The sequence below is a fragment of the Lepisosteus oculatus genome, chromosome 2, assembly GCF_040954835.1.
Source record: "Lepisosteus oculatus isolate fLepOcu1 chromosome 2, fLepOcu1.hap2, whole genome shotgun sequence".
Taxonomy (NCBI): Eukaryota; Metazoa; Chordata; class Actinopteri; order Semionotiformes; family Lepisosteidae; genus Lepisosteus; species Lepisosteus oculatus.
The window spans coordinates 31,361,934-31,378,283 of NC_090697.1; the positions used below are offsets into that span (position 1 = coordinate 31,361,934).

Consider the following 16,350-nt stretch of genomic DNA (forward strand, 5'->3'; position numbering starts at 1 on the left):
CTTTTCTTTTCCCGTTTACAACCGTTTTTTGTGCAATATTTACCAGGGACCTGTGCAATACATTTATATCTATATTTATATCTATATCTATATTTACATCTATATTTATATTCATATGCGTGATACGATTTTTCTGCATACTGTTCTGTTCTAGTTTGTTCTTTGTGTGTCCGGACTGTGAGTAACTCTTTTAGTGCACCCCTCACTGTACTGATTGTATTGTATGTATTGTACTATTATTAGTATTGTATCATTCGTTACACTGTGGCTGTGTTGTCTGTGTAAAGCTGCTGTTGCACTGCAATTTCCCTCACGGGATCAATAAAGTATCTATCTTGATCAGCATTCAGTACTGTTCCAGATTAATTAAATTGTTGTGAGTTTTACCAAATCTTGATGCCGTATTCATTTTTATGAAGAAAAGCTTTTTATCGGTAAAGTGATTTTTGTACCCGATACCTTGATTCTGGTTGCTAATGTTTCAGTCCATTGTCCATAAATTCAGTTTTGGTCTAGATTTCTTTTAGCAGATGTGTTCAGTGTTTCCCGAGCGAAGCTTTTGTTTTATACTTGACTAATCACCAAGTTATGTTTTAGTTACCTCGTTTCCCCCTTTCAGACAAACCAAGATTTGTAATATTTAAAATAAAATTCAAATGTGTAAAACAGAATTTACGGTATGTGAAAGTAATTTAATGAATAACATATGACTAAGTTATGATAACTTACCTACAGATATGTATAAATCATTTGAATTCAAGGGACTTAAACTTGCCTGAATCTTAGATAATTCAGTGCAATACAGGTTGTTCTTAGTAACTCTAACTTGTTACCCATTTTATGGATTTGTGTATAGAAACTGAGAGTCGGTTAAAGTACATTCCTGAGTTTTGTTCTTGGAGTACTCATCTCTTGCAGGATTACAGTCAGACTCTTAATTTAGAACCTGGCAATCCTATTTAGTCTCTGCAACTACTGAAAGAGTATCTGACTATTGTAGCATGCCATGTTCAGTAAGTAGGGATAATACTGCAGTGCACCAGAGCACTGGATGAATAATATATTCCCTGCATGAAAATGAATAAACTTATTTTTTGATTAGTTTCCAAATGCATTTAGCAAATTTGTTGAATGTCATTTGTATGCACTTTGCATCAAAGGAGATTTTGTTTTCTGAGCATTCAGGACATCAAAGTGTTAGTTACTGTATGTCTACATTGGGGCCCTCAGTGTAAGAAATACTAACCATTTTGTCTTCTAAACTCTGAAACTACAAAAACTTATCTTTTGTGATTCCTTCATTCATTTCATGACCAGGATCATTCTCATCTACAGTATGACTTGATAATTATCTGCAAGGACATATCTCGGATACTTAATGAAATGCACAAAAACATGTCACTTTGTTACAGTATGTGTTTCATCATTAGTCCTGTGTCACATTTAAAAATGAGTAAAGAGATGTTTAGAGGAAATGTGTTTTGGTAACACTAACCATCAAAATGATGTTAGACATCAATTTCATCCTACTTATTAATTTACATACAGTAATCCCTTATTACATGAGGTTAATTTGTTCCTTGTAAATGTCTTGTAAAGTGAAAACTCCTGTTACCTAAAATATATTCCCATTACTTCCCATTTTACAATCTTTGATGAGTTCTGGAGCTCAAAAATGTTCCCACAAACACCCATATGGTACCCTAATATGGCACAGAATGGTACCCAAGTATGAAAAAAAAACATTCCTGGTTAATTATTTGAGAAATATACTATGAGCTATTAGTCATTAGCTGATGTGTATTTACGGTGCAGTGCAGTAGTTATTGTTACAGTTGTTAGCAAAATGCATGAACTACAAAATCTTGTACCATATTCACATAATGTACACAAACGTTTCTTGTAAAAAAGTTAAATGTAATAAATAATAGTAAATTCCTCATCAGACATGAGAGAAAATGAAAAAGAGCAGATGTGTGAAGAATCTCTTCAATACTTTACAAGAGTCCTTCTCATAAGAGTGAAATTGTGTAAACTAAGACTTGTATAGAGAGGGATTACTGTACAATATTACATTTGCACAACATAAGAGTTGTTCTCTGGCTATAACTGATTCATTGTGGAAACTATGTACCCAGGCAAATACTGTATGCAGTTCAAAATATTTGATAAATACAAAACGTAAGTCTAAAGATTTTTTATTTATACCACCATAGCTGGCTAAATTTTCCCACCTTCGCTATTTTATAGAATCCAATGCTTCATGGTGTCAACTAAAAGGCCTTTTTGTGTTTGGTTTACTATGTGATAATACCTAAGGTTTTCATATTTAAATATAGCCCAGGGTTTCAATAACCATAAAAATTTATTTCATTTAATATTTTGGCAAGTTGTCAGCATCAGCTAGATGTCAGTGTTGCGGTAATTAATTTTCATAAAAAATGCAGTGTTTTGGAATGATTAGAGCAATTGGACATTAGAAAACTGCATGTTCTGACAGTGTGAAAAATGTAACTGTAGCTCCAGCAGTTTCTTTCAAACAAAAGTATTCCCATTACCTTTACGGGAAGCACCCCTTTCACTTTGCTGAGTACAGAGATATATTACAAAGATGTCAAACAAACCCTGCCAAATAACCTGGTTGAACACACACAAAGCCTGGCTGGCTGTCTCCTAGTTTTTTTAGCATTCCAAACTTTGCTAGTAGAATATTTCTGCTTAGAGCTGGTTTGCTGCTGTCTTGTTTTTTTGGGGTTCTTTATCCCAGTTTATTGACTCTTCTGTGTTTACGTCCTCCCTTTTTGTTTCATAGCCAAGGTTTCTGGTGGAGATGGAAGAGCGTTATCATCTGTGGTTGGCTGGCCTGCTATTTTTCTTCCCTTCTCCAAAGTGCAGGGTCAAGGCTTGCTTTTAAAAACACTCCAGTCAAACCGCGTTAACATTTAATTCAGTTTTCTTTGCTGTTTTCCTGCCTTTGCCCCTAATGTTATGTGTGAAATCATTAAAAATTAAAGAATAGGTCAGGAAATACTGAAGGAATGTCAAGCTGTTCTACTCAAGGACACCCAAGTTAATTAACATGGAAATTGGTTAGCATGGAAAATGCTGTTGAGAGGATTCAATGCGAGATGCGACCCTATTCATTGGTAACAATGATGAAATGTGGTTGTGAAAAGCCATTTGACAAATAGAGACATGCAAGTGAAAGAGTAGTGGAACTGGCCCTCAGCCAGTTTTTGAGGCCACAGCTGTGGGGAATCGTTTATTTTATGAGGTACAGCTGTGGGCCATCCAAGTGAAATGGTGCTGATCAGGAGAGACTGCAAGTCAGAGAGAAGAAATATTGCTGTTCCTTAAGGGCAGTGCATGTCGCCGGTGAATTCTCCTAAAGCCGCCGTGAACGTGTGACCGGTGTGTGTGATGCAGCTGGGGGCAAGATGGTACAGCACAGAATGTGTGTATGTCTGCCAGGGATGTGACAGAGGCAGGGCTGACTATATTGCTGGCCCTTATGCCACTGAGGTGCAGAGAGGCGAGTTTAGCTCTGTGAGGTTGGCCCCTCTCCAAACGGCACAAACGATGAGTCACACCACATTCGTTAGTGCTGCCTTTGTGTAGGTGTGTGCTGTTGAAAGTAGCGTTTGTGTTGATTTCGTTTCCAAGATATACAGTAGTGCCGCCTTTTTTTGGGGTGTGACCTCACTCAACCCCCCTGCAATGGCACGGAAGAACCGAACCGGTCTCATTCTTTAGTGTTTTCATTTGTGCTGTTTGTAGGGGGGGGCAACTTCACGGTGCTGGTGTGTTTGTGTGTGGGGGCAGCGGCTGAGACGCTGACAGCCTGTGAGTGCCGTGTAGGCAGAAGAACTGTGACTGGAGTAGGGCTGGGCAGTGGGCTGGCTGTGGGCTGCAGAATCCCATGCGAGGGAGAGTGAACAGGTGGGCTGAAAGACGGATAATTGGAGAAGCCTGCATCCTTCTCTAGAAGGGAAGCAGTGGCTGGGGTTTAGGGCTAAGGACTGGTGGGGACGGCAGTGTGGAGTGCGTCCCCTGGCGGTCTGTCGGACTGCAACAGTCAGCTCTCTTCCTGACCCGACGAGGAACCTGCTACTGTGGCTTCAGAGATCAGGAAGTGGGACCCCAACTGTCTACCCTAAGAGTAGCAGGGGTTGAGCACACCTAATGGTGTGGGGCCTGTCCGTAATAAGTAATGTGAACATAATAGATTACTAATGGAGTTATTTGTTACATATTTCCTTGTGGTTTGAATAAACTCAGGGTTTTTAAAATGTATTATTTCAGTCTTTTGTATCTTGAAGTATTTGAGGTTGAACTTAATAGAAATAGTAAAGTGAATTTTGAAATATCAGTTTCTGTCCAGTGATGACAGTATATAGATGGAGTGTGAAGTACACACTTGTACAGATTAGTATTGCTTAAAGTCTGTGGTTTAATTTAGAGGGAAAGTGAAATTCACAAGCTGGAAGTTGTGCTGTGTAATCATCACCATGTCCTAAAGTTAGCTCACTTTCTAAATTTTTACTTGATAATTCTTCTGTTTTTTATTTCACGTTGTGTCCTTTGAAACAAATTGCCACAGAGAACTTTCACAAATCTTTAAATCCATACAGAAGGACCATTAGGCACAGACAAGAGAAGAAAAAATGATGGGGAGAAAAAGATTTAAGGGTGTCAAAATCCTAAAGGTTTGCCTTCTCCTCTAGGCATAAAGTCTTAATATTCAGTTGGTGTAACAGTGACTTCTGCAGAGTGTTTGAAGACTGTGAGTGCAAGTGGCTATTTAATTTAAACCAGTTTTTTAAACCTAGCTTTAACAGATATTCAGTATTTCCTGTTAAAATGTTTCTTGCCATGACGTATAATAGTGAGAAACAACACAGAAATGTAAAACAATAATTTAAATTATTTGCTCTAAAACGTTTTTTCTAACCAGATATTCTCAGAAAAGAAAACCAAAAATGCAAATTAAGTACAAAAACTAAACATCATACAGTTAATCATGTATTACACTTCATAGATTTTCTGGTGATTTTTAAAATATTTTTTTAAGGCAGGTAATTGAGATCAACGCTTAGATATCTTAAATGAGGTTTCTCATATTGTTTTTAAGATAGAGCCTGTAAATACATAATAGGTTTTTGTCGTTGGAAGTGTTCCTTTTTAGGCTAGCACGTTGGTGCAGTGGTGGCATGTTGGCATCTAGCATGCTACTAGCATGTTGGTTTGCAGCACATACTGTAGGCCATGGGCTCACTTCCAGACCTGACGAAACCTTCGAGTTTGTACGGTGTAAACCTTCTGTGTTTGTGTGTATTTTTTTCCCCATGTGCTTTGGTTTCTGTAAAATTGACCTTAGCGTGAGTGTGCACGTCTGTTTGTGCTCTGCAACGGACTGATGCCCCATCCATGGTGTATCCCACCTTGTGCCCAGTGTTTTCCTGGATAGGCTCCGGCTCCCCCACGACACTGAATTGGATAAGCGGCTAATGAAAATGATGAGATGATTGTAATACCTATGCAAATGGCCGCCCACATCCCCATAGTGTCACGGCAACGCGCTGAGTCTCCACTTCATTTCATCTATCGCCGTACCACCGAGTTTCATTTTAAAACTGTTTTCTTTGGCCCGTTAAAGAAAGGTCCAGATACGTCCAGAATCAAAACATCATTTGAGCCTTATATGATGTGAAAAGCTGGGAGGTATTTCTTCAAAATGAAAATAAAAGGGCACGGTTTCAGTTCCTTCATGCTACCCTCTTCATAGTAAAAGCGATAATGACAGTTCTGTGATGACAACGTTCAGAAAATACGATTGTAGTTTTTGCAATTTCATGGCAAGGTGCCTATTACTTGATTTATTTTATTACTTTGAAAATCAGTCTCTGTCACTTGATTTTGTAGAGCGCAGTATGTGGAGCAGAACCTGCAGAGCAGCCTGAGAATCTCCCAGGCAGCTGCTGACTCACCATTCCTCTCTAGGCACAGTGATCAATAATCATATTCCTGCAGCAGCTTATTACTCTGAGCTCCCAGGCCACCAAGGGAAGTGTAGCAGTATGGGTCTGAGGATATTGAAGCAATGGAACACGGATATGTCTTAATCAATACTCTGCACCTTGTAAGTACTGTAAATTAGTACTGCATAGCTAGGACAGAAGAATGACCTTGAATGTGTTTATCGTCAATGAATTCAGAGTAAAACAGATGCTCAGAAGTCTTCTCTATGAACTTGTCTCTATCTAAAGGTGACATGCAGAGAATTGGAAAGCTTTTTTTTTAAACTTTACTACAAGTTTGTCTGAGACTGTGGATCTTTTGCTTTATTGTGGTAAAGAGTGGGCAGTGTAGAAAAGGTTAATTCTGGGAGCCTATTGTCATGTACATCACATGCTGTAAATTGTTGTAGTGCACTTTATTCAGAATCGAGCAATAGACAGGTTATGGGGGATTTAAATCTCTTGTAAGTTTAAATTGTTTAAATTGATGAGTGAAACTATATACCACTTATCCATGGGAGGCATTCTGAAAAATAAAAAGTGATTTTGCCACTCATATATATTTTGTTCTACTATGAATATGTTATTACAGTCATAGTTCATCATCTGCTGTTTTCTGATAAAACCATTTGCAATGCAAGCATGGAGGAAAGGTAGACAAAGACTTCCAAATAAAACACTGAAGTCTTTTGTCATTGTCATAAACACAATTATACAGTAGATGAGTTGTAATGTGTAATATCTATACAGTACTATCTAGATTTGGATCCAGTTAATTTGAATTATTTGCATAAAATGAATTAATTATATACACTACATCTCACGCAATTTAAAATATGATGCACATGATAAATGAATCTAAAAAAATGTATCACTGCATTCTGGAAGCCTGTATTGGAATCATGACTGAAATAAAGCTCCCATTCGCTATTGAAACAGTAGGGAATGTTAAATGATCGTGTAGTTAGGATGTTGATTTAAATGCATAAAAACACCTAAACAGCACCACCAATAGCAGTGTCAAGCTTATAGCATATCATGGTGTTATTCTTAAGATAAATGAGAGCCATGTATTAACCCAGTTCTATTAACTTGAACACCAAAGATAGGTCAAGTCTAGGAATTGGCCAAACTTTGTGTCATCTTTGAAGATAAATAGCTTCGAAAGATGTAAAATATATTTGTCTTAAGATCTCTTGCAATTGAAAGTGAGTTGAGCAGTTTGCTGTCCACATAGTAGGTTTGTCAAAATACCTGACAAGAAAGTGCTTTTTGTAGGGCATTGTTGATTTTTTTTTTACAGAAATGTCCTCCTTTTTGGTTTCCTGCCTTAGGTAGTATGATGTCCTTTCCAATTACATTCTATTCACCCTGTTGTGTCCCCTCTGTAAAAATGTATTTGATTAGATAATTTTAGTGATCTAAACACTTGAATAACGTTTTTTTTTCCGTGACCATTGTCCTCCATTATTTCCCCTAATGTGTGCTTTTTTAAAGTAATTGTACATTGGATATTTTAACCTCGTGTTTAACATGTCTTAGTCTTGGATTATCATGGTGGCTCTGCTCTCCTTTTCATTCCAGTGCGGACAGGTCTTGTAGTGTCTGTAGTGTTTTAATCCTGGCAAGCAGTGAGTGCGAGCCAGGATACACCCTGGACAGGATGCCAGTCAATTGCAGGGCAAAAACCGAAGCCTGATAACTTACCAGTATGTCTTTGGACTTTGGGAGGAAACTGGAGCAGCTGGAGGAAACTCAGGTGAACATGGGGAAAGCATACTCAAACTCCACTCAGGAGTGCAGGAGCCCAGGACCAGAATTGAACCCAGGACCAGGACCAGCAAAGGCCAACCACTGTTCCTCCCCCACTTTCCTCTTCATTAATTGTTTCCCGTGGCCTCCAAAGATGTGCTTTAAACTTTATATTCTCATATTACCACCTACAGATAAATGAGTTTCACTTAAAATTTTCACGAAAGTGTCAATTTGGTGGAAATAGTGTTTGGATGCAGATGAAGTGATAAGCAAAATCAAATTTGGGAATATGACATTAAACACTTTTTACATCTTAGAGAGCATTGCGGTGTGGAAGTATCTATTCATATGTGGATTTGAGCATTGTGTTTTTGTGTATGGTCCTGCACTGTGATAAAAATCCACCTTGTTGTTTGACAGCATTGGTGTTCCCCAGTTCTCCTGCCAGACAATGTAATGTACAGGTGATTGCTGTGTCTTGCTGTGATGTACCCAGTCATGTAGTGGTGACTACATATCTGTTAAGGAAACGCACCATCCAACATGTTTTACTTTTCTAGTGTTATAAACGTGTTTGTGTATTTTACTATTGTTCCAAAGGTGAAACAATCAATACCATTTTTAAGGAAGCTCCTTTATTACGGAGTGAACTAGGCCCAGACTCATTTGGTAAAAATGTTATTTTGCTGCAGAGTCCTTGCTTAATGAATAAGTGTTGACTTTGTGATGAGTAACCATTTTTGATCCTTGCGTCGCAAAGTACATAGACCTGGTCATTTGTTTACACTGGTAAAATCAGCAGTCATGCTTTTGATTCCTGTTAATACTCCATGGAATGCTTTACCTCTTGTACTCTCTTGTATTGATCACTTCAATAATTATTTGCAGATAGGTTTCCCATTGATCCGAGTTCAAATGTAAATCTTGTCATGGAACATCATTAGGACATAAGAAAGGTTACAACAAGTGAAGGTCATTTGGTATTTAGTAGCTTATTGATCCAACAGTCTCATCCACCTGTTTTTTTGAAGAAAGCCAGGCAACATGGCTTAGTGGCTTTATAACTATTACTCCCACAAGCCTTTGTATAAAGAAGTGTATTCAGTTCTAAGTTCTTAATGCACTGCCACATACTGTGGTTCCCACCTGTGTCTTTTGGTTAGTGTTTCACTGTTGAATCTGAAGAAATGTAGTGTTTTGACTAAAACAGTTCAGTTCCTTCAGACTCTCAGAGGGGTTGGGAAACCAGTTGACCTTGGGCCCCTAGAGGTTTTTTTCTCCTTGCTAAGGGGTTTTTGGTTCCCCTCCTCTGTTGTCTTCTGGTCTTTTCTGTTCTGTATTCACAACATGTATGGTCACTTGCATTGTTAAGCGCCTTGGGGCAACCTTGTTGTGTATATAAAAATAAATTTCATTGAATTGACTTGGGGTGCAGCTGTAAACCATCAATCCATTCCTGAATGGTAGCACAGGAGAAACATACATACTCCACCCAGCTAGCACTCCTGGTCAGGAATTGAACCCAGGACCCAAGCACTGCTAACCACTGTGCCACCCTGTTTATTATAATTCTCCTTGGCAAATTAAAGAGTGCAGACAGTGCGTCAGGCTTTTTGAATTAATTCCAGAATAAGAACTAAAAGCAATGCTACTTTACATTCAATTACTTACCTGTGACTTTGCCAGTCAGTCCTCTGCAGAGGAATGTTCTGCAGATTAAACCTGTCCACACCTTAATACAACCTCCTGTATTCCATTTGAGTACCAAATGTGCAATTATAGCCATAAAATATTAATGCTCTGCTTTTCGTTTCTTAATTTTAAAGCAAATTGTCACAGTTAATTAAATTTGAGATTTTTTTGGTTATTAAGAAAACAAGCATTAAATGATGGTTTTAGTGCTGAAAACAGACTTATTTCTCACAATGTCTGTTTATACCAAATAATGTGTGTACAAACAATATAACTGGAGTATCTTGAAGTGCAGTAATAAATTAGTTTAGGTTCTAGTTAACAGAAAGTACTTTACGTGTTGGAAAGAAACCAAAGAAATTCCTGTCTCAATTCAATCCACAGATCCCAGGGAAGAATCAATTATTTAGCAGTAGAGAATGCATTGCACAGGAACCTGATCCAGCCATGTTAAGTAGTCAGTGCTTCGTTGTTAAAGCCTTGCAGGTCAGTAGAACGAGTGAAACTCATGTCAGTTTTTAACATATGGTTTCCTAACATTGTGCTGCTTCTCTGATATAGAAGGAGAGGAAAAACAAACTAGTATTAACTGATAATGTGGTGTTTTACTTTTTGCATTGACAAATAGAAACATTTTGCAGAAAATACAAATGGTACAGGAAACAAGTTTCAGGAAAGTTGAAATTCACACTTAGTTCAGGTGGGTAGCTGCGTCAGCATGCGTAGTCTGCAAAGGAACAAGTAATAGGTTTATTCCATGCTGAAAAGAGAAGAAAGAAACACAACGTTTCAGCTGTGAAGCCTTCTTCAGGTGTGAGAAAGAAGACAGGGCAGACAGCAGAGATTGAATAGCACAGAAGAACAAAAGCTGGGAGAGGGGAGGAGGCAGAGAGGCCACTCAGGAAGTGGAGCAAAGTGGAGAGGAGTGAAGTCAAAACCTGCATGAGAATAGAGAAGATTACATGAAAATAAGTCGGTCATTGAGAGAAGGAGGACAGTGTGAACGTAGTGTCAGGATGAGTTTCGTTTCTGTTGTCTTTCTGCTGTGGGAGTTGAGAAACTCTTTTTTGAGAACAGAAACGGAGAGAACAGTGAGATCATGGACGTCTAAGGTGAAATAAGAATCTGTGGGCTTGGAGAAATCTTTAATCTTCACAGCTCTAACGTTCTCTGAAGCGGTCTTCTGGTCTTGTAGATAGCTGGGCATTTTTTGCATTTTTTGCCAAAAATGAGGTTGCTGGCGGTACAGGATGTCGTCTGGGTGATCCGGAATTGACCTGAGGGGCCCTGGATGAGCGTGTTGTTAGATATGTATTTGCAGGTGATGAGGCGAGTTCTGTTGCAGGGGAGGGTTCCTGGTGGGGATGATGGCTGAGTGTGGTCAAGGGAGCTGTGAACCAGATTACGTAGATTGGGTGGTGGGCGTAATGAGATGATTGGGTAGTCAGAAAAAAGGGTACCAATGGAGGTATCGCCCTGTAAAATGGAGTAGTTGTTAATAATGGTCCTGGGGATAGAAAGTGAGTTAGAGTGGTAGGGAAGCACCAGAGGAATACGGTTGTGAGACCGGGAGTTCTTGGTCAAGTTGATGATCCGAGGGCTGTTTTTGGCCCAGGTGAGGGCACTGTCGATAATGTGGGTGGGGTATGCTCTGTTGATGAAAAAAGAATACATTTTGAGTGCTTGGTTCTGGAAATCCATGTCGTCACTGCAGAGTTGACGTATCCTGAGGAACTGTGGAAAAAAGGAGAGTGTTTTTGGTGTGAGTGGGGTGAAAAGAGCTGTACAGGAGATAGCAGTGTGAATCTGTGGGTTTGTAATAGACAGAGGTGGAGAGTCGTGAATAGTTAATAGATAAATTTGTCTAGAAACGGAAGAGTGGTGAAAGATATGTTAACTGTATATTTGAGGGACGTGTGAGAGTAAGTGAATTGATGGAGGCTGATCATTAGAGCATGTAGCATCACCGACACCGTAATCGGTGTATCGCTTGTAAAGGTCAAGGGCAAAGCCAGTATAGGAAGCAAAGAAGCATTCTTTTACCCAGCCAACAAAAATATTGGCAAAGCTGGGTCCCATCCTGGTGCCAATGGCGACTCCACTAACCTGCTGATAAGAAAGGTTATTAGTCCTATGTACTTTAATACTTTTTAGATAAGATATTAAAGTATTTGGTGTAAATACACTTTGTGGAAAACTGAATTGCAATTCAATGTACACCTGTGGTTTGGCTGATTCCTAAACGTAGGCCTTTTAATCATTTGATGTCCCAGTTTTCTGTCCTATCCCTTAAACAAGGAAATGCAAAGAGCCACCTCATACTTTCTTCTTTTGAAAGACTGAGTTGTCTGCTGCAGTGTCTCAGAGAGCTTTAGCATATTTCTGTAACAGAATTTTGGCTTTGATAATATTTTTTTCATAGCTGGCGTTACCCAGTATCTCAGTTAAAACAAACGTGATAATAACTGTGAATAATTTCATCTTTAGGGGAAAAGACGAAGAAATATCCAGTTAGCTGCTTTTCTAAGCGAATGTAATCTCATTGAAAATTGAGCTTACTTGAACAGATATTTTAAGCCATATTTGTTACATTTCATGTGAAAAGGAGTGGACCTTGCTTATTCGTTAGTCATAAATGAATTTATGGTATTTGCAATTTTTGTCAGCTGCTAGTTCTCATGAAAAGCCAGATTTCCAATGAGACATACTTCCGGACATGGAGTTGAAGAGATTTACTGGTGCAGCATCTTTAGGTATTCAGTGATGTCTTAATTCGGGGCTATGTTAATCCCTTGATTCAACTCTGGCACGTTTATCTGAAAATATCACTCTTACAAGGTGCTTGAGGCCACGAATCACAGTTCTGTCCCTGTCACACCCAGTGCACTTTATTCACAGACGTGCAGTCGTAGTACTGTACCACCGCATGATAAAAAGTGAGAGGTTTGTAAAACACCTTCCGAGGCAAAACCCGTGTTTTCCCTTGCAGACTTGATCCAGGCCACCAATGAGACAAACGTGAACATCCCCCAGATGGCAGACACGCTGTTTGAGAGGGCAACGAACAGCAGCTGGGTGGTTGTGTTCAAAGCCTTGGTCACCACACATCACCTGATGGTCCACGGCAATGAGGTAAGCTACTGCGTGCTGTGAAGTGCTTACAGCCAGTTACACCCAGGGAAATGGGCTGCATGTTGCTTGTATGTTCATATCTAGTTCTCTGGTAGACTTCACATTCCTTGAAGCAGGGATGTTGAGTCTAGGACTCAAAATGGTGACTACAGGCTCCAGACTAAAATATCCAATTTCTTAATCAAAATACATCAGTGTATGTCAATCATTGGAGAAGGACTGGAAATACATTGTGATCATCAAACACAGAGGAGACCATTCGGCTTAGCTTAGCTGGTGCTTTTTGTAGTTAGTATCTCTTTTTGTAGCTAGTATCTCATTATACATATATACAAATTAAGGTATAATTTGAGCTACTAGCTGAGTATGCATAAATGTGATATATTATAGATACTCTCGGAACACTTTGGGTAAAGAAGTTCCTGTTCTGGGTTTTAAATGAACTTCCACATACTGTAGTTTTCACCTGTGTCATTCGGGGTAGTGGATGTCTCTGGGGCTAAGGCTCGCCGCCTGTGGCTTGGAGGTTGACGGTTCGTATCCCACGGCTAGCATAGGAATCCTACTCTGTTGGGCCCTTGAGCAAGGGGCCCTTCACCCCAACTGCTCCAGGGGCGCCGTATAAATGTCTGACCCTGTTCTCTGACTCCCTGCCTGTGTCTCATTGAGAGCAAGTTGGGGTACGTGAAAAAAGACAAGTTCCTAATACAAGAAATTGTATATGGCTAATAAAGTGATTTTATCTTATTTGGTCTGTGTTTCACTGTTTATTCTGAAGACATGTGCTGGGTTATCAGTGTCTTTGAGGATTTTGAATACTTTTTTAGTCTCCGGCCTGTCAGTGTAGGACTTTGCCTGGAGCCCTGGAGCAATTTACTGTTGTCGTTTCAGGGTGTGTGGTGAAACATCTGAAAGTGATAACATCTTTCCAGCATTGCAAGACTGTAAATAATATGGTGTACTCAAAAATAATAAACACTCAAGTAGAATTCTGATATTCAGTTTGTCATCCAGAATTATTTCATCTTGGGATCTTGGACCACATGAAAATGAAAACTTCACCTGTATTCATCTATGCAAGATGTTTTTTGAAGTTTTCATTTAGGTCTGTGAATTCATTTAAATCTAAGAATTGGCTTAATTGTGTATCATTAGTTCTGTTTGAGCAAGAGACTCCTTTGAGCATTTAGGAAGATATCTCTACACATCATTTCTTGTACATTTCATCATTTCTTGACGTTTCTTGGCATTTACCTGTCCAAAAGCAAGGAGGGCATTGTAAATCGGGTTTATGTTTTTCCTTATAGGGATTCAGTGATTAATCTCTTCATGGCATTGGGGCCACAGGCTTTATGGCAGGACTGATACAACTTCATATTACCAGATACAACATCTCCTGGGAAATATTGGAGCTAGTTTGTAAATGCTGAAATGACCTTTTAGCACCACATTCCAAAATATTGGTGCGTGCATAGCAGATACTTCCTTTTTCTTAAAACCCTTTGTGGTACGAATTGGACACAAGGCCAATAAAAGAATAGCTCCCTAATAAACCTCAAAAAAATCTCCCCGTGAAAGGAAAATCAGAAAGCAATACTTTTTCTAAAACCTAGCAGCAGGAGCTGGGGACTGATTTACCATTGGTTTAGTATTCTTAAAGGCACTAAATTAAACAATAACTCTGATAACCACAGGAACAGCAGTACTTGGATTTTTCAACAATAGCGACACGTCATCTGCATGAAACAATGGTTTATGTACAGTCATTTAGATTTAGTTTGTGTTCCTGACACCCTTGGGTTACTTCTGATTGTTTCAGCCAGTGAGTTCATAACCAGGGCAAACGACAGAGGGGACAGATGGTACCCCTGTTTTCTGCAGAGAGACTGGAGGGTGTATCACATAATGAACACAATTTAGTAGTCTTTTTCACTTAAATGCATCTTCAAACAAATAGAAAACGCTTTATGTAGATCACTATACTAAATGTAGTCAAATACCTTCTTTGCACTTAAAGAAAACTGTAAAGAAACAGTAAAGAAAACTGTTACTTCTAGTTTCTTCATTTCAGAATACTGAATAATATTAGATGAATTGTAATATTAATCTAAGATAGCCTGTTCTGTACAATAGCAGTCAGGCCTGGTATATATAAAGTATAGTTTTGGATACGTACAGATCTTTTTAGTGAATTATTTTGCACAGACTTTTTTATTGTATTCTTTTGTAAAACCAAACACTAGATGTCTTAACTAAGACAGTTTATTAATTTTTAATAAATAAAAAATGTTGATAATAAGGGTGTCCAGCATCCAAAGGTTCCTTATCTATTTCTTCGGGCCTGTTGCCTTGCTGGATTGCAGTGTCTTGTTCTGCTGTGTTGCAAAGTCAAATTAAAGCATATTTAAAAATGATTTTTTTTCCACCCCGGTAGAAGTAATTCTCTTTAATGTTAAAATGAAATAAAGTATTTAGATGTCTTCAGAATTATTTAAAAAATAAAAATCTGAAAAATAACTTAATTGATAAGTATTTGCCCCCTTTGTATTAACAACTTAAATTGGGTGAGGTATTAAATTATCTTGAGAGATATCACACTAAATATGTTAACAAGGTACACCTGTGTTCAGCTGTGAGGTCTCACAACTAATACAGCAGATCAGATCGGTCCTGCTGTCATGAAGACCCAAGGAGCTGCCCGTGGAAATTCGAGATGAAGTTGTTAGGAGGAAAAAAGCTGGAGAAGGTTATAAAAAGATTGGCAAAGCTTTGAACCTTGCTAGGAGCACCGTGAAGTCCATTGTAAAAAAATGGAAAAAACATGGCACAACCCAAACACTACTAAGATCTGGCCATCCTACCAAATTGACAAGAAGGGAAGTTGTCGGAGAAGTGACCAAGAGGCCAGCTACAACACTGACAGAGTTGCAGAGCTCTTTTGTTGAAATGGGAGAAACTGTCCAGACATCAACAATCTCTTCAGTACTTCACAGATTTGGCCTCTTTTGGAGAGTGGCTAGAAAGAAGCCACTTCAGAGAAAGGCCAACTTTAAGTCACGCCTGGAGTTTGCTGGAAGCCATGTGACAAAACCTGAAACCTTTTAGAAGAAAATTTTGCGGTATGATTAGACTAAAGTTGAGCTATTTTGCCTGAAAGCAAAGCTCTATGTTTGGCACAAAGCGCTATGTTTGGCGCAAACCGAATACAGCCCAACACCCAGGTTACACCATCCCTGCCATCAAGCATGGTGGTGGTAGCATCATACTCTGGGGTTGCTTTTCAGCAGGAGGAACTGGAAAGCTTGTTGCCATCAAGGGCAACATGGATGGAGCCAAATAAAGGGAAATCCTTGAGGAGAACCTGTTCCAGTCAGCCAGAGATCTGCATTTAGGGCGAAGGTTCATTTTCCAGCAGGACAATGACCCTAAGCACAAGGCAAAAACTATCAAGGAATGGCTTGAAAAAAAGAAGGTTAATATTCTGGAATGGCCCAGCCAGACTTGTATCCAATTGAAAATCTGTGGTATGACCTGAAAATTGCTATCAACTGACACTTTCTGTCTTATTTGGCAGAGTTGGAGCAAATTTACATTAATGAATGGACATAAATTCCACAATCTAAATGTGCAAAGCTCTTACAGACATACCCAGGAAGACTCACGGCTGTAATTGCTGCTAAAGGACTATGTAAAAAGTATTGACTGGGGTGGAGGGTGAATACTTTTGTAAGCAAGACATAAAACTTTTTCATTC

General features: G+C 38.9%; 1 protein-coding gene across 1 annotated transcript in view; it reads left to right on the forward strand.

The window, feature by feature from the left end:
* The window catches only part of snap91a (synaptosome associated protein 91a), an 82,195-nt gene that overhangs the window by 17,531 nt on the left and 48,314 nt on the right, over positions 1-16,350 (forward strand). The window contains 1 exon segment of the mRNA XM_069178598.1: positions 12,454-12,596. Coding sequence (XP_069034699.1) covers positions 12,454-12,596 — 143 coding nt within the window.